Source organism: Molothrus ater, chromosome 18 (genome assembly GCF_012460135.2).
Source record: "Molothrus ater isolate BHLD 08-10-18 breed brown headed cowbird chromosome 18, BPBGC_Mater_1.1, whole genome shotgun sequence".
Taxonomy (NCBI): domain Eukaryota; kingdom Metazoa; phylum Chordata; class Aves; order Passeriformes; family Icteridae; genus Molothrus; species Molothrus ater.
Genome location: NC_050495.2, coordinates 10,580,754 through 10,603,279, shown reverse-complemented (window position 1 = coordinate 10,603,279; position 22,526 = coordinate 10,580,754). Strand labels below are relative to the sequence as shown.

Below are 22,526 nucleotides of genomic sequence, written 5' to 3'. Positions count from 1 at the left end.
ACATTTGCTGACCTTGGTTGGTCAGAATGCCTCCTTTACCTCTCACATTTGCTCTGATAAACTTCCTGTGGTGTATCTGTGCTTTCTCAGTGGGGCTGTAGGTGTCCTTGACTGCTATAAATTGTCATCACTGGCAGGGTAAGGCAGTTCTGGGATCTGTTTTTCCTTCAGTTCTGCAGTTTGTCTGTTTTCCAAAGATAATGAGCTTTGTTACTGCTCAGTAGAGTGAATTATTTTGCTGTGCTACAACTTAATGAGAAGGAGAGAGGCATGGGGACACCACTCTGCTTTCTGACAGAGACCAGGCCCTTCTATTCTGTGGGATGACTCCTCTCTGGAGTGTGTTTTTATCCTGATGTGCTTTCTCTGAGGAGAATGGATATTCCAGGCATGTGGTATGAGCACTGAAGTGCTTACCTCAGACAGAAGGAGATTTCAAAGGTTTTATCTTAAAACAAAATCTCTTATTCACCTCAACATGGGATTAAAGTTTCAGTTTCTTGTGGGGGCAAAGGATGGCAAGTACTATTCAGTGTCAGCATATGTACTTGAATAACTTTTTCTTTATTCATGTGGGTGTGTTACCACTCCTGCACTAGATGATGAACTATGGAGGTTGTTCTCATGGGATTTCATTTACCCATACTCATGGCAAAATGAAAAATACTTTCTCACTTTCTACTTTCAGCTGCTTTGCTTATAGTTTTACTGAATTATTGACTTGGATTTCTTCTGAGAGAGGTGGAGAAAGCAAATATACTGGATAATCTCTTTGTTAGGTTTGCCTTTTTTACATGCCTATCTGCTTTCTAATCCTAAATCAGTTCCTAACTTTCTGTTTTATTCCTGTATGGAAGATTCTGCTGGATGCTTGAGATTTCTTGTCTGTGCTGAACTCCATCCCCTCCTAGATGACATTAGGTGGGGCAGCCAGAGCTGAGCAGTGTTTTGTGAGGAGAGGTACAGAACATGTAGTGACAGCTTTTGCTGTTTGCTGTTCTTTCTGTGCTTGGTGGGTCCCATGGAGATCAATACAGTACCCAGAGTTGTGACAAGCGTGTGAGTTCAGACCCTAGCACTGGGCACACGTGTTCTGAGAAGCTTCACTTGCCTTGTGCTTGCTGGAATGGAATTCAGTCTGCCATTCCTGGCACATGCACCTAAATCAGTGAGAACCTGTGAGTTCCTCAGTGTTTTCTCTAGACTTACTGTAGTTGTGTTTAGTCAATTGCAAATATTGACACCTTAGTGTTGCCTTTTTTCTCCTTCTGAGGTCCTAGGGTGTAGTGCAGGGTAGCCACAAGCTCTGTCCACCCTGGTTGAAACACTGCAGTGCTGTGGAGCTGGAGAGAGTTCCCACTTGTGCTTCTGGCATTCCATGCCCTGCTCCTTCCGTGTGCTGTGGGAGCTGAGCCCTGTGGCCTTGTGCCCCTGCTGCTTTTATCAGGAGCTAGCTCAGGGTGTGGCCCAGCCTTTGCTCCCAGGTGAGCTCTTGGCAGCTGAGAATGACCTTGCCCAGCACAGGTTTCTTTGGTGAGAACAGGGAGTGGGCATTTTTAAGTGTGGGTGTTCAGTACTTTGCACTCTTGAGAAGCTTTAGAATCTCCACTAAAGCCTGTGTGACAGAGATGAGCTGCTGTGGCTAACACCACCTGCCTTCCTGGCTTAGTTTTCAGTTGACCTCAGAGACCAAATTGAAATGCAGCAAGATATTAAGATTTGCGCTTTATTAAGCACAGCATTGGTATTTTTGTGAAGCATTGAGCTCACCTGTGCCTAAACATTCTTCCTGGAGCACAAGGAACACGGCTTCTGTGATCATTTCCCTTTTGTTAATGATGTCATTGACTGTTTTTAAGTTACTTTCCTTTTCTCCTGTTGTCCAGGTTGCTTCATTTTCCCTTCAGTCCTTTTTGTTTGGTTATACCTCTTCTGTTTGTGCCAGCTAGGGGTGTTAACTTGGCTGTAAAAATGTATTCTAGTCTGTACCAGTGTCAGCATATAAGGGAGACAGGGGGAGTCCTTGCAAAGGTGGAATATGAAAGGCTGCTGTTGGAGTATCAGACCTGTGTGTGACTGCAGGATACAGGATAAAAAACCCAAGTATGATATGTAATTATTTGGAATTGATAGAAGTTGCAATGGATGAGGATGGGAGGAGTGGAGGGCACTGGTGCTTGATTTGCCTTGTACCCCTGAGTAAAAGGTGACGTTACATTACCCTTTTATTACATTTTGCTCACCCTGATTTGTTGCCCCTTCTTTTTGCTTACAGAATCCATTTGATTTTGGTTCTCTGGTTAATCGGTCATCAGGCACTGAGATTACTTAATGCACTTGTTTTTTTACCCTCTGCCATTTCTCTGTAATGTGATGCCTGCTTACTGCATAACTGGATACTTGTAGTTAACTGTTCTGTTACTGTAGAGTGCTCACCCATTGCTCTTATTTTGGAATTAGTATGGTTTCAGTATGTTAAAAATACTGTTTGAGCAAAACGTTACTCTTGCCTTGAAAGTGACTGACTTCATTTTAGGAAGTCTGGAAACCAAATGTGAAGCACAGCATCAAACCAGGTTACTTTTACAGGTGTACCCAGCTTAGGCGAAATTCAGGGAGAGGGCATGTTGGGATATTCCCTCATTTTAATATACTGGCGAGTCATTTTCCTCTCAGCTGTGACTGTGGTCACAGTAGCCTGGCTGTGCTACTCGAAGGGAAGAGCAATCTGTAATGAAATTTGGTCTCTTATTGCTCTTTCCTTTCTGAGAACAGTCTCCTTGTAGCACTACTGGTGTGGCTTTGCAAGCATGTGCATGTGTGCCAGCTCCTGGCCCCTCAGCATGGCAGGAGCTCAGGTCAGCTGAAGGTTATTATTCTTCCATTTACTGACAGGTTTTGTGCATGATCTGGTTAATTATATAGTTTTTTTCATGATAAGTGTCTCAGAAAGGTAAGTGGAGACTGAGGTAGCGTATGTGGGGCTTAGGAAGTTATGTGCCCTTCCACCTCAGAGCATAAGCATCTGACTTAAGGCTTCTCTGGAAAATATGATGAAGAGTCAGAGCAGGTCTTGATAGCTCTTGGATTTGGAAGTCCTTTGTGGGTACATTTTTAAAACTGAGAAGGCACAGTCTTGGTCTTAGGTTGACCTGCTGTGTGAACTTGTCCAAGTTGCTGATCTGAGTCTCCCTTTCTAAGAAAAAGGAGTAGCAATACTTTGTCTCCTAGAGTTTAATCAGGAACCACTGGAAGTGGGGAAAGAAGGACCCATGATCTTTTGTTTTCAAAAGATCCTGTAAGTCAAAGAAAGCCAAAACCTATGTATTAATTGCTCTTCTTAGAATGTTTTTTGGATCAAAATTAATACTGATTTTATTACAATGTCAATGTGGAGTCTTTGGCCTAAGGGGAAGAGGCTAATCTGCCACCTAAGCAATGCTCACAAGGGCATGGAATGACTGACAGGCTCGTATAGATTCAGTGTGTGTCCCTTCCAAGGTGAGATTAGTGATGTGAATAGAACAAAGCCCATGTCATCTGCTCTTGCTGTGAATGCCCTGAAGCTTTGTTTTCATTGCCATGAACTCAGCCAACTGGAGCATTTTATTAAGTGTATCAAGAAGAAAATGTCATGCTTTGTTCTATTCATTGATTGAATTTTTTGCAGCTTTGGAATACAAAATTTACATGTCTGACTGTGAGTAAGTTTACATGACCTTTATTCACAGTCGAGACACTCCTGGGTTTGGAGCTGGCTTCCCAGCAGTGGCAGTGGCCATGCCACGCCCCCATCACAGCTGCAGGTGAACACTGAGCTATCACTGAGGAGGAGGGCCCAGGAAAAGGATCCCAGAGGCTGTAGAACTCGTGAAGATCAGTACAATGTCATACTGGTTCTGCTCTTTGGTGTTTCATTTTTCTTCCTTACTCTTGGAAGTAAGGATTTGGGTCAACATGGCTTTTTGATTTGGGAGTCATGATTCTTATAATGTTTAATTCTGTGCCTTTTTTTTTCTTCTCCTTATCTCTGTCATTATCTTTTTCTCTCCTTATTCCTTCTATCTCTTCTTTTGCAGACTAGTTCCACTATGTCTCTGATTTCTGAATCTTCCCTAGAACCGGTTCCCAGTTCAGCAAATGCAGACTCCAGCAACACTCCTCACAGTTTAACAGTGCTGTCCCATTCCAAACACCCTTCTGCAAGTCACAGTGGGGACTCAACAGTGCCAACATCTGTCCCCCCAGCAGACACCTGCATTGAGGAAGGCAGTGACACTGCAGTTCTGCCTTTGTCAGGGCACCCTGCTGCCCCTCCACCTGTGCCCCACTTAGCACAAACTGTCCCTGTGCCCCCGCCACGGAGCTCCTCTGGTTATGCTACTCGTGGGGAGCAAGTGGCCTCTGCCAGCTTAGTTCAGCTGAACAGAAAGCCTGACTCTTCCAGAAATACTTCCCAGGCTGTGCCAGCTTCCAGTGTGGAGCTTCTCTCTAGGTCTGCTAATGTGGAGGCACGGGGCTTAGGGTATGATGTGGCAAAAGAGACTGAGAAGAAGGAGCAGAGAACTGATCCCAAAATCTCAAATGTACCCATTTCAAAGAAGGGGAAGATAGCCAAGGAGCTGCATCAGCAGGGAGCACTCAGGGACTACTCAGCTCTTTCCTCCCAGGGCAGAAGTGTGGAAACAGCTTTAGATGAGCTGTGGCCCCTGGAGCTGCCTGCACATGTGCCAGAGGTGCATGCAAAGAATGACAATGTTTTAGATTCTGTTAATGAGCCTTCTGTTGTTGCCCTGGATCGGTGGGATGTCTTCCCAGACACTAAAAGCCAGTCGGGCTTTGTAGCAAAGCAAGGACAGGAGCTAAAAGCTGAAGTGCCACACGAAACCAAGGTATACCACTGTCCTGATGTGGGCAAGAAGAGGCAGGGCAGAGACAGAACTCCTAGGAAGGCAGGTACTGCTAACATGAACAAGGCCAGAGGAGACCAGGAAAAGGAGCAATTCAGAAGCTCTACAGTCACTCCGGAATCTCCTGAAAGCTTTGGGAAGGCTGAATGGGATCTGCCATGTGTCTCCAAACCACCCATTGAGAGGATTTCTGCATCAGGCCAGGCAGGCACTGAGTGAATGTAGGAGTAGGGCGAGTCCTAGCCAGGACTGTTCTGCCAGCACACTCGCAGTGTGTGCATGCAGTGAGTGTGCCCGGGCTCACCCCACTAACAGCACGAGCTCTGAGCGGTGTCACTGACAGCTGCATCTCACAGGGCTTCAAAACCCCCAGCTTTATCTTGTGGTCTCTCCTGCATGTGATTCAGCAGCACAGAACATGGTAGCTTGTAGGGACTTCCTTGTGAAGTGGACTTTTATTCCCTAACTGGGGTAAGGCTCAGTCCACAGAGACCTCCAAAAAGCTGAAAGGGCTGTTTCATGCTACTGATTGGGATGGCAGCTCCTCTGCTCTGTTTACTGTTTTAGGTCTCATTACTGAAGCTGTCAGTGTTCCTTTCCGTGCTGGAAGTACACTTTGTGCACCAGACATCTCTGACCAAGAGCCTTGTGCCTGTCAAGGGCAAACACAGAGGCACAGCTCTGTGCCCTTGTGATGCTGAGGTTTCTGTAATGCTCAGTGGAGTGTTCATGCTGCACCTCCTATCTTGGCTTCCCACTGGTTAATCTTTCCCTTGCTTTTCTAGACAGTTATTTTTGGCTGCTATGATTATCCTTACAGGGTTTTTCCTTGCACTGAGTCACTGTTCTGGGCTGTGCCAAGAGGAATTTTGGCATTGTGGAATAAATGCCATCACTCTTCCTCCTCACAATTGTCACTAATGTCTTGAGTTTGTGCTGTTGCATCTTGGGGCTTGCTCTGACTTTGCTCTTCTCTGCTGATACTATTGCCTTTGTCATTTAGATAAAATCTTTAATCAAGAGGACAAAAGAGACTGCGAATGTGCATCCCATGTCTCGGGACCTCTCTCCAAGGCGTAAACTAGGTCCTGCCATATTCCACAAGACTGAGTCCCAAGATCGCTTGATTGAGGAGCTTCAGGACAGACTGGGCATCGATAACCAGGAGCAGAAAGATTGGCAAAGCCAGGATGCCTGGCTGACAGAGGGGGTCATTGTCACTGCCAGGCCCCGGGGGGAAGAGCAGAGTGGTGAACAGCAAGTAGAGAAGGTAGAAAGCAGGGTCACACGTGCTGGCAAATTCCAGCATGTCCCTCTGTTCAGATTGCATTGTGTGGAGGTGCAGACTGAGTTTCTGAGCATCCTAAGCAACACAAAATGAAGAAGTAACTATTCACCCTTGTCTGGCCTGAGAGGGAAAGCAGCACAGGGTCCTACTTCTGTATGCTTAAGAACTGGAGTGGGATCTGAGGGAGCTGCTTATGGTATCTGTTGATGCAGTATCCTGCTATCACATCTCAAATATCCATGTGAGGATTATTTTTAAAACCCCACTGGGAAGCCTGATACACAGGCATGCTTTGTTTTGTCCAGTGCTGTACCTGTGCAGGCCTTTCTGGGGATGAGTAAAATGGTGCTCTTCCTTAAGCTACAAAGAGCAGCACCTTTTGTAGCTCCCTTCTCCTTCTTGCTGCTTTCCCCCCTTAGATAAACATACTGGTAGCAGCCAGCCTTCCTGTTAAAGGAAGTGCTTGTTGGTTCCTCTTTGGATTTATTCACCTTTCTTCTTCCTCCGTGTCTTTCTAGGTGGTTTTTCCTCCAGAATCCCCACTCCTCTCCAGGAGGACAATCTCTGTTCCTGTCTCTTCCCAGCTCCAGCCTCCAAAGAAGCTGCAAAGATAGTCCCTGCTAATGCTGCTCCTTCTCCTGCCTCTGGCCCTGCACCTCTTCTCTCACTCCCACCTCAGCCTTCCTCTGTGTCATCTACCCCAGCTCCTAGTCCAGTTTCTTCCTCTTCCTTCAGCTTGGCTCCCCAGCCACTCTTCCAGTGGGAAGCTTCTGATAATGATTATCATGAGGTTTCTGTTGTGGGCACCCCTCCTAATGAAGATCCCAAACATTCCTGTTCTCCCCAGACCTGGACTCCTAGCACCAAGGCAGTTGTCTCTGTTGGCTGTCAGACTGAAGATGAAGCTTTCTTCCCAGAAATGCAGGCAGGCTTCTCTATTCTGATTTGTGTTTTTAGCAGTATTTTCCAATCCAACTACTGCTTGTAATTTGACAGCTCAATAGATACAGTGTTCAGGTAAAGGCTGGTATGAACTGCTGGATGGGAGGGAGGACTCATGGACAATATCTAATCCCAGCTGTAGTACTGCACAGTACATGTCTGTGCAATAACTTGCTGGGATATGTGGGTCCTGTGTGTCCTGAGAGGCACTTCATGCAGCAGGGACTCTCATTTCCCTCTGAGATTGAGGTAACTCTGAAACACAGCCTGGAGCTCTCCCTTCCACAGTCTCTCTGAAGTGGGGGGAGTAGAAGAGGGCAGAACATGCATACTGGAAGGAGCAACTCAGCAACCCTTCCTGTGTTTGCCCTTTTAGGCAGGTGTCCACTGTATGAGTGGATCTGGGGGAGGAGATGGCATGGTCAAGACCTGGGTCCTGCATCTCCTGCCAGGGAAGGGCTGTAGCTCCAGGGTGGTGGGGAGTCTTTAACATATAAGTGCAGTGCAGTGTTAGTGTACAGCTCTAAAGCAGTGAGCAAGAAACATCTCTGCATCTTGACCTGTTGTACTTTGCAGGTGACCTCTGCTCCTCCCCTAGTCCGCAGTGCCAGTCTGTTGGCTGCTCCTACACCCTGGGGCCCCACAGCCCCTGACAAGGCAGGATCCCCTTTCTGTTTCCTCAGCATGGTGTGTGCTCTTCTGGTTGATGAGTGTGCTGGGATCTGCTCCTGGAGCTCCCAGCACTGTTAATGTGGATAATATCCTGTAGTGCATGGTTTGCTACCCACAGAGCTCCTTTTTGAACTTGAGTGATGGCAAATCTCATGGGTGAAGGGTGGGAGTTTGAAGGGCCTTTGCATGATCAGTTTGCATGAGGATGATGTGCCGAGTGTCCCCTACAAACAGCATGGATTATGTACAGGAGGTGGAAACAAGCCTCTTTCAGGTGGGGGCTCATTTGTGAGCTGTCAGGAGGGCTGGATGGCCAGGCCAGCTAGAAATGGAGGTGTGCACAGGTATTTGTGCCTGCTCTGGGGTCAGCCATGACTGGCAGGACTGTGTGCTCCCTCCAGGTCACTGCAAGGGTGAAGTGCTCTGTTGCTACATGTTGAATTCATCTCTTCTCCTTTCTCCCTGGATGGTATTTATCACTTGTGTGTGGCATCTGTGCCTGCCCTGTGTGGCCATAACCCCTGGCTAGAGCAAGAGAAGCTGTGATTCTTTCCACACAGTGCAGCCCTTTTCTTCCTGCTGCATCATGCAGGAAGCCTGGGCTTTATCCTGGGGCTCTGGACAGGCTTTGTCTCCAAGCACTGTTGTCTCTCTCTGTGAGAGTGCCCTTGCAGGTGTGTGTGTGCTTTGGAGGCAGCCACTGTAACAGTTTTTGGTAGCAAATGTTGTTGTGTGGTGAAGGGTTTGTTGTTTTACGCTGAGGATGCTGGGGTGTGATGGGGCTGCTTGTGCTGCTGGACTAGGAGAGGTCAGTTGAGAGAGGAGGGGAAAAGCTGTGTGTTAGGATCCATTGGGAGTCACACTGCATGGGAGGCAAGGCTGGAGAGTGTGTGGATGTGTGTGTGAAAGCAGCTAAATTCATGTATGTCATGAGACTGTTTATACAAATGAGCAGAAACCAGGATTTATCATTGAATAAACTGGTCAACTGCAAGGACAAGCAGCTGCAGCACAGGGAATAGAGCTCCTCCTGTGGATGGAAGGGCAGGGTCTGCCAAGGCTTGGAACACTTCAGCATGTCCCTGCTCCTTTGGCTATGCTGGCAGCAGGCTGGTTGTTCATAGACATAGATTTTGTCTGTTTTAATTTACTCTCTTAGTAAAACAAAACATACTCTAAACCAAATTTCTTTGTGTGTCCCTAAACCTGACAGTAGCTATGGCAGTGCCAAGTCAGCTGAAATAATCTCTTATTTCCTTGCTGGGGTTTGTCTGTAAAGGGGGCTGTGGTGGCCAAGGAGAACATAATGCTTTGTTTATAAGTTATGAACCTCAGTAAAACATTTCTCCCCTCCTCTGGAAGCCTTTCCAAGCCGTGTGTGCTGTGGTGGTGTGAGTTTCAGAAACAGCCTCTGAGACAGGCATCCAAATCCCCTTCCCCCCACTGGTGCATTTCCAAGTACAGTACACCTAGCAGCCCTGTCTGCTGGGGATGCACTGCCCGCTCTGTAGGTAAACAGCAGCCAGCTGGGAGGGAGTTCCTTCCTTCCTTCCTGCTTCCAGTTGCTTAGCTCAGGCATGGGGGAGAACCACCTGAGAGTGAGAGAGAGACTTGGCAAACAGGTATGCAGATGGTGGTGCAAAGGGAGAAAATTTTCTAGCTGAAGGGGAGATGAGATGAGGAGAGAAGAGCATCTCTATCAGAGAGGAGAGACAACTGAGAGCAAGAGCATAGGAATGGAGAGAGGTCAAGGAGAAGGGGCCCTCTGGATGGCGTCTGCTTTGTCAGCTGGCCAGGAACTGATGAGGTAAAGGGAAATTTTTGGCAGAGGCTTAGAGAGCACTATACTGAGTGCCTGGGATGTGCTGGTGACTGTTGCTGTGTGTGCAGTGAAAGAAAATCAAATTCTCAGTTCACAGCTCTGCTGTTACATATCTCAGTTCTCTGCTCGTCTCTGCATGGTCAGAATACATGTGTGTACTTGATCCTGACTCTCACCAGCTTCTTCAGAGAGCATAGCTGACTCCTGTCTGTCTCTGCAGGGGAGTCACTGGCAGCAGCAGCAGGCATTTATCTGATAAGCATAGCAGCATTCACCTTACAGTATTTGTTTTGTCTCACCTGCAGTTCATGGCGCAGGGAAAAGCTGGGAGCAGCTCCCCTCCATCCACAGCCTCCAAGCCTGGCAGTCAGCTGGATACCATGCTGGGAAGTCTTCAGTCTGACCTGAATAAACTGGGTGTAGCTACAGTTGCCAAAGGTGTCTGTGGAGCCTGCAAGAAGCCTATTGCTGGGCAGGTGAGTTGAAGGTGCTGCCTCATTGCTGAACCTTGGGCTGCAGCTGGGAGTAACGGGGAGGGCTTGTTTCGTGAGGCTGGAGAGACTGGAGATGCTGGAGAAACTGAAGTACTCTATTTATCCACTGGCTAGGTACGCTGTAAGCTCCTCCAGTGACCTCTACCCTGCCCCTGAGGGACTGCCCTCTCCTGAGATGATAGGTAATTCAGTTTTCATGCTACCCCAGTCCAGGGCTCACTTGAGTAGTAGAACTTGTCATTCTCGCTGACCTCCAGCTGGTATCTTGTCATGTGGTCTAGGGAAGGGAGGGAGAGATAGAGTTGTTCTCCAAAATCTGTTTTCCCAACAGGTAGTTACAGCCATGGGGAAAACCTGGCACCCCGAGCACTTCGTCTGCACCCACTGCCAGGAGGAGATCGGCTCTCGGAACTTCTTTGAGCGGGATGGGCAGCCCTACTGCGAGAAGGACTATCACAACCTCTTCTCTCCTCGCTGCTACTACTGCAACGGGCCCATCCTCGATGTGAGTTCTTGGGGGAGTCATGGTGCTGGCAAGTTGCTGCAGGCCTAGGTGTTGAAATTCCACTTCACCCATGTATCCTGGGTGGAAGGTTTTGTTCAGGGATTTCTGTAGTTGTTCTGGCCTTCCTTTGAAAGGGAAACAACTTGGCACAGTCAAATTCTTACACTAGTGAGCGGAGTTGGTCCCTCTTACCTTTGCTGGAGTTCCTTCAGAACCCCACATTGCTCCATCATTCTGGTAATGATTCCTCAGCTTTTGTTGTTGGTAGCCTGTGGTAACAGGCACCAGTGCTGGTCCTTAAGACTGGGTGGGGCCCTGTGTAAGGGAGGAAGCAGTGCCTAAGATCCTTTTAGGGTAAAAAAAAGTGTGCAGTGGGAAAGTCTGAACGAGCCAGAGGCAGGGGCAAATTGACTCTGCTCTCTAAAGGACAGTCTATTTTAATGCTTGCTCTTGTCAGCACCAACATTCATGTGTCCTCTCTCCAGCCCCCCTTACTCACCTCCAAGTCATTTACATGACCTGCACTTTGTGTTTTCTTCTCAACAGAAAGTGGTGACGGCTTTGGATAGGACATGGCACCCTGAACACTTTTTCTGTGCTCAGTGTGGAGCTTTCTTTGGACCTGAAGGTATTGCTGGTTTATGCAAGGGGAAAGCAATCTCCCCTCTGAACTGCAGAGGAGGGAGTGAGGCAGAGCTGCTTCCAGGGTACAGCCTGAGGCATCACAGGGGAACTACTGGAGTTCAAGGGAGCTGTTTATGGGAGAAGGATGGTGCCAGTAATAATGGCTTCTCCCTGGGGAGGAAGAACAGGCCTCTGCTGGGATGGGAAGGGAACAGAACAAGAAACAGCTGTGGCTGCTCTGTGTGCTAGCAGGAGGATGATCCTACCCACATGGGTCACCCTGCACAGATTGTGTCGCCACAGGTGAAGATGAGGAGCTGATCCCTTTGCCTCCCCTCTCTTCTGGCAGGGTTTCACGAGAAGGATGGCAAAGCCTATTGCCGCAAGGACTACTTTGATATGTTTGCTCCCAAGTGCGGAGGCTGTGCCCGGGCTATCCTGGAAAACTACATCTCTGCCTTGAACACCCTGTGGCACCCCGAGTGCTTTGTCTGTCGGGTAAGAAACCCAAGGTCCTTTGCTGCTGCTCTATGACCCCTCTTGTTTCCACCCTGAGGCATCTGGTCCCATATCAGGGTAAGGTGTCTGTGGGGTAGTGAAGGGCAGCCAGCCCCACAACATAAAAACATGCCAGCAACCAAACATCTTCTTGTTCTCTGTTTATATTAAATTTTGGAGTTGCTTTGCTCTTTCTGTTCCCAGCTTTAACTATGGGCTTCTGCAGCAGCTCACAGATAGAGATATTTCTGTGACCTTTAAATAATTATAAGCTAAGCTTCTCTCTGAGCACTTGCAGCAATCAGATTTTGAGGATATTCCTCCCATGCTCCATCTGAAAATGTAAACTAATGAGAGTGACCTTGTTCAGACAAACATGCAAGTCAATGAAATAGTGGCAAGCTCCATACAACAGGCATAATAAACAGGAATACTGCAGATTAAATGCCTGGCGCTCTTTCAGAGAGCATTGCAAATATTAACTCTTACCATCCCCAAGAGATGAGCCAAACCAGCCACTGTTTCCTAGAGGGGCAAAGAAGGCAGAAACCAGATCAAGCAGCCAGAACCAAAAGCTGCTGATTCCTGTTGTGATGCTCAGAGCAGACAGTCACCACCCTGTTGGGACTGTCTGTGGCTCCTGCAGTGGTGTGCAGAGTGAGGCAGAAGCTGTGCCTGACTGGGGCTGGGAGGGCTATGCCTTCTCATGCAGAGACTGAGACTTCATCAAGCAGTTCTGGTTTCCTTTCCCCCTACTGTGGCCTGAATTAGTGAGGCCAGAACAGATTTCTTCCAGGCCACAAGATGTGATTCTCTACTGTTTCTGCAAAAGCAGAGCAAACCTTTCAGCTGTTCTGCTGACTGAAGTAACTGTCAGCACTGGTAAAGTCCTGGACTTGCTGCAGGCAAGAGGCATTCTCCTGCAAGTGTTCAGCTGCCCAGGGCTCTGCATGCTGTTTGCTGGACTCTTGTCCACACACTGGGAGCCAGCTGTGTGTGATACTCAGTGTCCCCCCTGGGAAAGAGGACAGCAAAACCAGGATTCAGGAAACTGCCTCCTCTGGGTCTTGCTGCTGATATATTTGCTAAATCCCTCCCTTACTCTGCTGCCTCAGTTTCCCACTTTTACAAGGAGAGGAGTCTCCCCAGTCTGGTGGGGATAGTGGGTGCTTCTGTTGCAAGTTGTGCAGTGAAGTGTCCTCAGATGCTGAGGGGAGGGAGCAGCTCTGGACATTTATTAGCACATAGCTGATGTATCCTCTTCCCCTTATCTATTCCACATCATTAGCACTATAGAACAAACAGTTTCTCCCAGCAGTGACCCATGTGTAACTGGAAATATTTCAGGCTGGACAATCTTTTGCAGAGTGTACCTGCCTAATGCCAGCCATTCTGGAGGTCACTCATAAAGATTAATTGTGCCTGATTTTCTCAGCTGGAACCAGTCCCATGCTCATCAGGATTCTGCTGCATGAGTCTGTTGGTCCTTTTTTCTGCTTGCCCTTGTGGGGAAGCTGGAGTGAGGGGAAAAAAAAAAAACCAAAAAAACCAGGGAAAGGTGCTGCAGTGTTTCCCCTCTCAGGGCAGGAATGTTCTCCTTTGTCCTGGCTGGATACATCTGGTAACTCATTCATAGTATTTTCTTTGTAGAAGTGAAGCCAGCTGGGTGAAGGAGCTGACTAATTCCCTTGCTTATTTTTCTATCTGTCCATTTCTTAGTCTTTTTTTGGAAGCTCTTCCTCATGGACAGAGTTTGGCTCTGGATAACTGGTCAGTGCTGAAAGGCAGCAGTTCACCTGCTGGGCTGTGCCATGGAGCAGAGGATGCTGGTAGAGCTGCCCCTCCCCACCACCCCAGCTTCTCATACAAGCTGTCCCCTTTGCTTTGTCCTGCTGCAGGAATGTTTCACCCCGTTTGTCAACGGCAGCTTCTTCGAGCACGACGGGCAGCCCTACTGCGAGGTGCATTACCACGAGCGCCGCGGCTCGCTCTGCTCCGGCTGCCAGAAGCCCATCACAGGACGCTGCATCACTGCTATGGGCAAGAAATTCCACCCAGAACACTTTGTCTGTGCCTTCTGCCTCAAGCAACTCAACAAAGGAACCTTCAAGGAGCAGAACGACAAGCCCTACTGCCAGAACTGCTTCCTCAAGCTCTTCTGTTAGAGGCACTATAGATGGGCGCTCAAGCATCTTTCTGCCACCCCCTTGGCAGTTCTGTCTCTCTGAACATTACTGTGATTTAGGAACCTTACCAGGCAGGGGAGGAGGGGGGTGGGGGGTGGGAAGTGCTGCTCTGGAGAGGCAGTAGATCCAGAGATGAGATGGACCATTAAACTGGAAACGCCCTTGCTGTGTCTCAGAAGAGAGAGGCTGAGATCCCTCATTATGGTGTGTGTGTGTCTGTGTGTGTGACTGACAGCTGAGCTTAGCTCGAGGGCTCTAACAGGGAGATTTTTCCCAGCCACCTCCTGGCAGCAGGAGGCTTTGCCAGTACTTTTCAGCCTGTGTCAGCTCTCTGAGCAAATGGTGACACTTGCAGACAACACGACCCTCTGCTTTGACACCTCATTCTCAGGCTTTTGCCTGCTGGTGTGCAGGGTGACAGCACAGCGAGGCCACCTTGTGACCTCTGTGCCACCCTGGCTCTCCTCACAGCGTTACATGGTGTGTGTGACTTGCTGAGACTAGAGCATCAGCACAGGCAGCCAAGACCCTGCAAGGGTCTCTCCAGTTCCATTACACTGTAAGGAGATAATACCACTTACTCTTTTTTTAATTACGAGGAATCAAGGTGTTACTGTGTGGGGTGTTTTTCTTCTTTCCCTAGTTTGTTACTCCCTTTCTCGATGCCTTCTCTCAGCACACTGGAGCAGGAGGTGGGGTAAGCCCCAACCATCCCTCAGCACTGTTGTGCTCTCCTGTGGGGACATGCAGCTCCATAGGCACCCAGGCCAGCTCAGAGAACCTGCTCCCCTCACCTGCTGCTCCTGGGGGAGGAAGAGGCATCACCCCTTCTTTAAACACAGGTGCAGAGAGGTTAGAGCAGCCTTTTTCATCCAGCCCTGTCATGAGCGAGTGTGATGTGCGAGTGTTTATCTGGCCTGGAACTCTCCCATCTATCAGGGCCTGAATCTGTCACAAGAGTGGCTAGAAGGAAGGGTTTAAGAAGCCAAGAAAAAAAAAATTCCTAAATTTATATCATTTCTTCTTCCAGTTTGCTAATGAGACCCTATCAGCCCCTTGGTGTTTCCCTTTTCTGTGCTCTTGTTAAACATGTTCTACTGAGAGATGCTACAGCAATAACCTTTTATATTGACTGTTACTGGTATAATGAGTCCTGGGGGTCAGGTGTGCATGACACACTTGGAGTTTTACTATCAAAGTGAATACTGTATCCTGTCTTTGATAAGAACTGTAGATTTCTACACTGATTTTGAATTCATATCTAATTTACTTTTAATCCTCTTATACAGAAATTGGTTTTGAAGTGATTTTAAGAAAGCAACTTTTATATCAAGCTGTGCTGTTCTAGGCAGTGTGCCAGTTGGGCTGGCTTACTGCATCTGTAATCTCAATGCTTTATTAAGCCTAACTAACATTCAATATTTCCTTTTTGTTGCGGGTTGGGGGGGGCTGGAATCTATGGGCAGGGAACATGACTTGTATTTTTTTTTTCTCTAGCACAGGCAGGTGAACTGTGAATAGATTTGGGGTGTTTTTTTCCTCCTCTGGGTCACCTAAAAGTATAATTTCGGTTTTTATTGTAATCTGTAAACTGCTGTATTTGAATCACCTGCCGTTCTCCCAAAGCCCAGCTTCCAGGATGTTAAAAGTGAATCTTGATATGCTAGGGGGGAAGGAGTTCTTTTACCTTGGTTTCTCTTCTTCAGCTGCCTGAAACCAGAACAGGGTTAACTGGGGAGGGGGCTCCTTTCTTTCTGTGGAAGAAAGGTCTTGTAACTGAGGAGAAAAAACTGGGAGACAGAGTCTGTTCCTAACTAGCTGTGCAGCTTTGGGCCACTCACTAAACCTTATTGTGCCTCAGTTTCCCCATCTGTAAAATGGGGGCAGTTTAGCCTGGATTTGTGAGGTTATTGTGAGACGGAGTTTATGTTTGGTAAAGCACTTTTAGGTCTCTGGCTGGAGGGTGCTGTGCAGAGGGAAGCACTGCACTGAAATTCCCAGTGGCGTACCAGCCCTGGGAGCAGTGTTTGGAATTCCTGCTCCAGAGAGCTGCAGCTCTGTCACCGTTGCCATCTGGTTGTGTTTGCAGCTCGGCAGGTGCATTATAGGGCTCCAGGGGTGGCTGTGTCAGAAACCAGCCCTGAAACCCATGGGTCACTGTCCCATGTAACCTCATCACGGTGCTGCACTGCCCTGCTCAGGTCACTGAAACTGTCCCACAGATTTCCCCCAACAAACAAACCTCAGTGTGTGGGTGTGAGGCCAGAGGGAGCTGTGGGAGCACTGGAGCTGTGTCAGCTGGGCTGAGCACAGCTCTGGGAAATTCTTGAGGCAAGAGGCCTTGTGCATTTGCCTTTTCATCTTGTAAGTCTATTTGAGTTAAAATGGATGTTCCTAAGCTGCCTGCGTTTATCTCTGGAATGGTCAACTTCCTTGGTGCCGCTGAGGGGACACACAGCTGTTGTGTGCAGATGCTGGAGAGGGGTGAGATGTTTCTGGCACTGCCACTTCGTGTGACACCTGCAAACTGTGTAATCCTGTGCCTCAGTTTCCCTGTCTGGGGAGTCTTTAACCTACCTCACTGCTAGCTGAGGCTTTGTCAGTGACTCTTGTGGCACACCTGGGTGCAGGGTGCTGTGTGGGGTGTGTGGTGCTGAGAGGAGGCTCCTCTGGCCTTAGTACTTAACCGAGATGATGTCACACTCACCTTCAGCCTTCATCTGGTGTCTGATATGCTGGGATGCCACACCGATGCTACTCTGCCAAATAATGCCTGGTGGCGGCTGCGGCCGCTGCGGGTGTCCAAAATGCCTGTTCGTTCAGTGCAGGTGCGGTTTTAGGGCAGCACAGCCGCTGTTGGGCTATGGGGGTGCTCCGGGAGGGTGTGTGTGTGCCCCCCGGGCCAGGCGCTACCCCTGGGGAAGGCCTTTCACATCATGGCTGGGCTGGGGGAAGCTCTGCTGGGTCGACGATTATTTGATTCTTTCCTCCCTTGTAAACTTCTAACTCCGCTTTTTTTTTTTTTTTTCTTTCCTCTCCATTTAAAATTCTTGCAGTTACGCCAATAAAATTTTTACCATTATAGTCACGCCTGTGTCGCGTTTGTTTTCCGCCCCCGAGCTTGTGAGGGAGCGGAGCCCGGGCGGGCCCTCAGGGCTGAGGCGGGGGGGAAGGGGGGGGCAGTGCGCTCCTCCGGCCGCCAGGGGGCGACGCGCGCACGGCCGCGCGCTCTCCTGCGCCTTTCGCGCCTTCCGCTGGCGTCACGCGCTTCCCGCAGAGCGGCGGATGATTGACGCGGCGGGCAGCCAATGGGCTGAGGGAAGGCAGAGCCGCGGCGCTCTGCGATTGGTCGTGAGCCGTGGTATAAAAGGAGACAAGCCCGCCCTGCGGCCCTTCTTTCCCGGAGCCCTCGTGGAGGTGCGGGCGCGGCGCGGCGGCTCCGGGGCCCGGGCGGGGCTGGGGGGCCGCGCTGAGGGGAGCGGACCGGGACCAGGACTAGGGCTAGGAGCGGTATCTGGGCCGCGGCCGGGCTATGGGGTTGAGAGCGCTGGGCCCCAGGGCGGAGAGAAGGGTGGGGACCCACCTGAGCCGCTCTTCTTCCTGGCAGGTCCCAGCTCGTCTTTAAACCCACCGGGCGATCCTTGGAGCACCGCCGAGATGCCCAGGGAAGACAGGGCTACGTGGAAGTCCAACTATTTTATGAAAATTATCGTGAGTGTCGGCTCGGAGCCCCCGTGGGGCGCTGCCGGGGCAGGCTCGAGGCAGCGGGAACCGGGCGGGCCGGGCTGTGGGGGCTTTTAAGAGAGATGGGTGAGTGCTATGGGTTGTCTGAACGAGTTTCTGGCATTAGGAAGAGATGTGAGATAGTCCAAATCGGGCCTGCTGAGAATTTGCCGTGGCGTTGCGGACTTGTTCAGGGATGGGAGTCGATGGCGGAGTGAAGGATGCTGCTTATGGCATATCCAGCCTCACTTGGAGCTCATCTTTCTCAAACTTCTGACTTCTTTTACGTTTTAATGTGTTGCGGTTTAAATGTTGCTCTGGGCACTGCTCTGAATTTCTTAGTTACAGTATTTGTTTTGCTATAGCAACTCCTGGATGATTACCCAAAATGTTTCATTGTGGGAGCAGACAACGTGGGATCCAAGCAGATGCAGCAGATCCGGATGTCCCTGCGTGGAAAAGCTGTTGTGCTGATGGGGAAGAACACGATGATGCGCAAAGCTATTCGTGGTCATCTGGAGAATAATCCAGCTCTAGAAAAGTGGGTAATGCTGCCTGAAGGCACTTCTGGGTCTTCTGTCTCAGAGGAGGGGAGGTTGTCCAAGGAGTAAAACTGAAGGCTGTCATATTCTTTTCAGGCTGCTGCCTCACATCCGTGGGAATGTGGGCTTTGTCTTCACTAAGGAGGATCTGACTGAGATCCGGGACATGTTGCTGGCTAACAAGGTAAGGGAGATCAGTCCTCACTGCGTGTTTACGCTGAGATGGAACACAAAATAAAACTGAGTCTTCATGGTGGACAGGAAGTTCTCAGGGGTTGGGAGTTGGCCCTTGCAGTCTTAGCAAGTGCTTAAGTTCAACTGCCTCACTTGTGTGTGCCTGGGTGCTGCCTCTCGTGGAGGAGCATGTCACTGAGGAGGTGATCCCACAAGATCTGGGTGAGCATTCTTGCAGCTTCTCATCTCCCCCTCTCAGGTGCCAGCTGCTGCCCGTGCCGGTGCCATCGCTCCTTGTGATGTGACTGTGCCAGCCCAGAACACAGGCCTCGGACCTGAGAAGACCTCCTTTTTCCAGGCCTTGGGCATCACCACAAAGATTTCCAGAGGAACCATTGAAATTCTGGTTAGTGAGCTGCAGTTCAAGCTGTTCTTTGACTGGGAGGCCTTGATTGTGGCAGCTGAGGGAGCTGTGAAGGCCAAAGCTCTCATTAGTGCCAAGATACTGTATGAGCACTGTGATAATTGCACTTTGGGATCTGGAGGAGGGTGTCTGGCTTGGTTTCAATGTGCAGCGTGGGGGGATTGAAGTTCTCAATCAGATTTCCACAGGTAGGCTCTGTCAGAGGAACGTGCAGGTGAGTAACCTGTAGGTAATGAAGGAAAGGTGCTGCCTTTCTCCTGGCTGACATGGACTTGTTTATGTGGTCTAGGGCTTTCTCTGAATGTGGAGTGTGTTGTGCTCATTTGCTCCTCCAGTTCCACGGTCTGCATTTGTGTCCCACTGCTTTGACATGCTGGAATTTCTTGGTGTGTATTCACTCCTTTTCCCTGATATCCTCAGAGTGATGTGCAGCTTATCAAGACTGGAGACAAAGTGGGTGCCAGTGAAGCCACCCTGCTCAACATGCTGAACATCTCCCCGTTCTCCTTCGGGTTGGTGATCCAGCAGGTCTTTGATAATGGCAGCATTTACAACCCTGAAGTGCTGGACATCACCGAGGAGACCTTGCACAAACGCTTCCTGGAGGTGAGTGCCACAGCCCTGTCCCTTGTGTTCTGCCTTGCTGCTCTGGGAGCCACCACTGCCAGAACAAAGTGTCCTGTCTGGTATTTTCCATGAGGTCCTGCAGAGCCAGGAGCTCTCCCTGGTTCTCTAGAGAAACTGTGTGTCAGGGAGTACCTTCCTGTAGGATTCTTCATCTGAATCTGCTTCAGAAATCATTTGAGGCCAGTTAAAATTGTGGAATATCCTGAATTGGAAGTGCCCTACAAGGATCATCAAGTTCAACTCCTGGCCCTGCACAGGACACCCCAGCAATCCTACCCTGTGCCTGAGAGCATTGTCCAAATACTTCTCGAGCTCTGGCAGCCTTGGGGCCATGAGCATTCCATGGGGAGCCTGTTTTCTTATTATTCCACTTAAAACTCCCCTGACGCAGCTTTATGCTGTTCTCTTGGGTCCTGTCACTGGTTACCAGAGAGCAGAGATCAGTGACATTTAAGTATTGATGCATTGATTTCACTGGAGCTGTTACCTGTGTGCATTGCATGCTTTCCTTTCTGTTGGCAGTGTAAAAGCTGTCATCTGGCCATCCTCTGCTGTAATTTCTAGGTAATTTCTCAGACCACAGAAACACAAGTTTGTCTCTTTGCAGGGTGTTCGGAATGTTGCCAGCGTCTGTCTGCAGATTGGGTACCCGACCATCGCGTCCGTGCCCCACTCCATCATCAATGGCTACAAACGTGTCCTGGCCGTGGCCGTGGAGACTGACTACACCTTCCCTCTGGCTGAAAAGGTAATGGCTGGCTCTGAGCTCTGCAGAGCAGGGTGTTAGAAGTGCACTGAGGCACATTCACAGCATGCCCCCTGGTTTGAGAGGACTGGGATGTCGCTCTTGTGCTGATTGAGGCAGGATTGTAGAAAAGGCAAAGAAGGGTTTATTCAAAAGAACCGTGCGGTTTTTATAGAGTGGTATGATAGGTTCTATTCTGTTGGCTTACTAACAAAAACATCTTTCTCAAACACTGTCCTTAAGAGGAACAGAAAAATAAAGTAGAAAAACTGCAAATTGTTTATACTCAACAAGTTATCACATCTTTCCAACTCCCTAAAACTTCTCACAAGCCGCTGTGAGAAACGCTTGCCATTTCTCTCTCTCTGTCCCATGGCATCCACACTGGGACACACCTGTGTGAGATGTGTTTGGAGAAGGGGCACTTGCTTCTTCCATATCTTGTGTACAAATGGCAGGAGAAAGCTGATTTACCTGAGGGCTGAAAGCTTAGCTGAAATGCCTTTGGCTCTTCATATCTGCTACTGATAAATGGACCTGTTTGGATTCTGGCAAGCTGCAAGTGCTGCCTTTATCATTGCAAAGGTTCAGTCTTGCAAAATGTTTTGTTCCTTGTGAGTTTACATTTCTTTCCCCCACTTTTACAGGTGAAGGCCTTCCTGGCAGACCCCTCAGCTTTTGTGGCAGCTATGCCTGTGGTGGCTGAAACAGCTGCACCTGCTGCTGCCGCTGCTGCTGCTCCAGCGAAGGAGGCAGCGAAGGAGGAGTCGGAGGAGTCTGACGAGGACATGGGATTTGGTCTTTTTGACTAACAGCAGCCACCCTCTCTGCCTGTGTCAGAGTTGGCCCGATGGAAAAATAAAAAGCTCTTTTACACCTTCATGTGTGCCTGCATCGATGGTGTAGTCTCCATATCAGCTGGGGTTTGGGAAAGGTGTAACCCGAGGGGCTTTGCGCTCCAGGGCGATGGTTGTTCTCGGGCCGGGGCACGGCAAGGAGCGGTTGTGCCCCGGCCCGGGTGCTGCAGGGGAGGAGTTGTTCTCGGGGCCGCAGCGCGGATCTCCCCGGCCGGGCCGAGCGCAGGCCGTGCCCGCCGCACGTTCGGGCGGTGCAGCCGCCGCCCGGCCCGTTCCGTTCCGTTTCCTCCCGGGCCGGGCGGGCAGCGCCCATCGCCGTGGCGCCGGGCCCGCCCCGGAAGCCGCTACCGGTTCCGGGGTCGAGCGGAGCGATGGCGGCCGACACGCAGGTGAGTGCGGGACGGGCCGCGCACGGTCCGGCCCGGGCAGGGGAGACCGGAGGGGCTGCTCCCGGGGCCGCGCCCCGTCCCGCTCTGGCCCCGCCGCGCCCTCGGCCCGGCTGCGAGGCCCGGTCCGGCGCCCGAAGCCGCCCGGGGACGTGGCAGCCGGGGCGGGCCCCGCCGAGCCGCCCGCACCGCGCCGTGCCCGGCCCGCGGGAAGGGGCCGCCGCCAGGGGAATCCGGGCGGAGCGAGGGGCGAACGGGCCCGGCCCGTCCGGACGGAGACCCGGCACGAGTCGCGTCCCGCCCGGCTGCGGCGCCGTGTGCGGCTGTTCCGGTTCGCACCGCCCGGCCGCGGTGTGACCGCTCCCCGTGCTCCGGCTGTGGGACCGCCGGCTTCATCCTGTGAGGCTTGGGGTGTTCCCAAAGCAAATCCCAGTCTGCTCAGCATCAGGTCCTTACTTGTACAGATACTGCTTTTGTCCTCTGTATTTGTTTGCAGAAGCATTGCCGGTATGCTGGCTGTCTAATGTGTACATAAACATCCTAACAAATAAAAATAGAAAGCAAACTGTTGAAGCTTGTCCCAGTGGCTTTTCCATGGAGACTTGGTGGGTAGTCGAGGTTTTGCAGTTTGTGTAAGTCACTGAAATGGTGGTGAGATCCTGTAGTGTTATACATAATTTATATTTTTAATTTCTAGACTTAGGGTAATTTTAACACGTTTTTCATGTCTGCACATTCCCCTGCCTGTCATTAAGCAGCATGAGTAAGTGCAGCTTGGTTTGAGTTTGCGTATGATGAACTCATGTAGTTGAAATCTTTGAGAGGAGAGCAGGTCCTTAACAGCAGCTGGTTCATTCGGTTCTTGTGTCAGTGACGTTGTTGGTCATGCTTTGCAGCTCAGCCCAGCCTTGCTGTTCAGAGGTGCAGCACTGCTTCTCAGCCAGCTTTTAAGGGGACTTGTGGGTGTGAAATGCTGCCGGTCTCAGGGAGACTCAGGATGGACTTGAAAGGTCAGGAAGCCACTGTGCAGGATCAGCCTTCCAGAGTGTAGGCAAAAAGCTTCACTGAAAGCAGCTTTGAGGAGCTCTTTGAAAAAGATTGAAAAGA

The 22,526-nt window shown here is 50.1% G+C and overlaps 4 protein-coding genes across 4 annotated transcripts in view; all 4 read left to right on the top strand.

Annotated features, from left to right (window-relative positions):
- Positions 1-14,021, top strand: part of LOC118693058 (paxillin) — a 41,648-nt gene extending 27,627 nt beyond the window's left edge. Inside the window, exons 7-11 of the mRNA XM_036393370.2 lie at positions 9,940-10,110; positions 10,460-10,633; positions 11,180-11,261; positions 11,607-11,755; positions 13,654-14,021. Of these exons, the coding sequence (XP_036249263.2) occupies positions 9,940-10,110; positions 10,460-10,633; positions 11,180-11,261; positions 11,607-11,755; positions 13,654-13,920 (843 nt within the window). The 3' untranslated portion in view covers positions 13,921-14,021. The remainder of the gene's footprint in view (positions 1-9,939; positions 10,111-10,459; positions 10,634-11,179; positions 11,262-11,606; positions 11,756-13,653) is intronic.
- LOC129046872 (uncharacterized) lies at positions 3,131-6,345 on the top strand. The gene is made up of 2 exons (XM_054516789.1): positions 3,131-5,114; positions 5,914-6,345. Exons 1-2 carry the CDS (start codon positions 4,092-4,094, stop codon positions 6,289-6,291), a joined length of 1,401 nt encoding a protein of 466 aa, XP_054372764.1. The 5' UTR covers positions 3,131-4,091; the 3' UTR covers positions 6,292-6,345.
- A 3,318-nt stretch (positions 14,022-17,339) lies between the features above and the next one.
- Positions 17,340-21,058, top strand: RPLP0 (ribosomal protein lateral stalk subunit P0). Its single transcript, XM_036393359.2, has 8 exons — positions 17,340-17,358; positions 17,549-17,652; positions 18,030-18,205; positions 18,303-18,390; positions 18,640-18,786; positions 19,225-19,410; positions 20,039-20,179; positions 20,824-21,058. The coding sequence occupies exons 2-8, from the start codon at positions 17,599-17,601 to the stop codon at positions 20,986-20,988; spliced, it is 957 nt and encodes a 318-aa protein (XP_036249252.1). The 5' UTR covers positions 17,340-17,358; positions 17,549-17,598; the 3' UTR covers positions 20,989-21,058.
- A 339-nt stretch (positions 21,059-21,397) lies between these two features.
- GCN1 (GCN1 activator of EIF2AK4) overlaps positions 21,398-22,526 on the top strand; it is a 38,554-nt gene continuing 37,425 nt past the window's right edge. The window contains 1 exon segment of the mRNA XM_036393152.2: positions 21,398-21,422. Coding sequence (XP_036249045.1) covers positions 21,405-21,422 — 18 coding nt within the window. The 5' untranslated portion in view covers positions 21,398-21,404.

Bases quoted from the DNA above. Each gene is read 5' to 3' on its own strand.
- LOC129046872 (XM_054516789.1), top strand. From the start codon at position 4,092: ATGTCTCTGATTTCTGAATCTTCCCTAGAACCGGTTCCCAGTTCAGCA. The intron at 5,115-5,913 runs GCAGGCACTGAG...TTTGTCATTTAG, and splicing joins GGATTTCTGCATCAGGCCAG to ATAAAATCTTTAATCAAGAG.
- RPLP0 (XM_036393359.2), top strand. From the start codon at position 17,599: ATGCCCAGGGAAGACAGGGCTACGTGGAAGTCCAACTATTTTATGAAA. The intron at 18,787-19,224 runs GTTAGTGAGCTG...TGATATCCTCAG, and splicing joins GAGGAACCATTGAAATTCTG to AGTGATGTGCAGCTTATCAA. The intron at 19,411-20,038 runs GTGAGTGCCACA...GTCTCTTTGCAG, and splicing joins TGCACAAACGCTTCCTGGAG to GGTGTTCGGAATGTTGCCAG.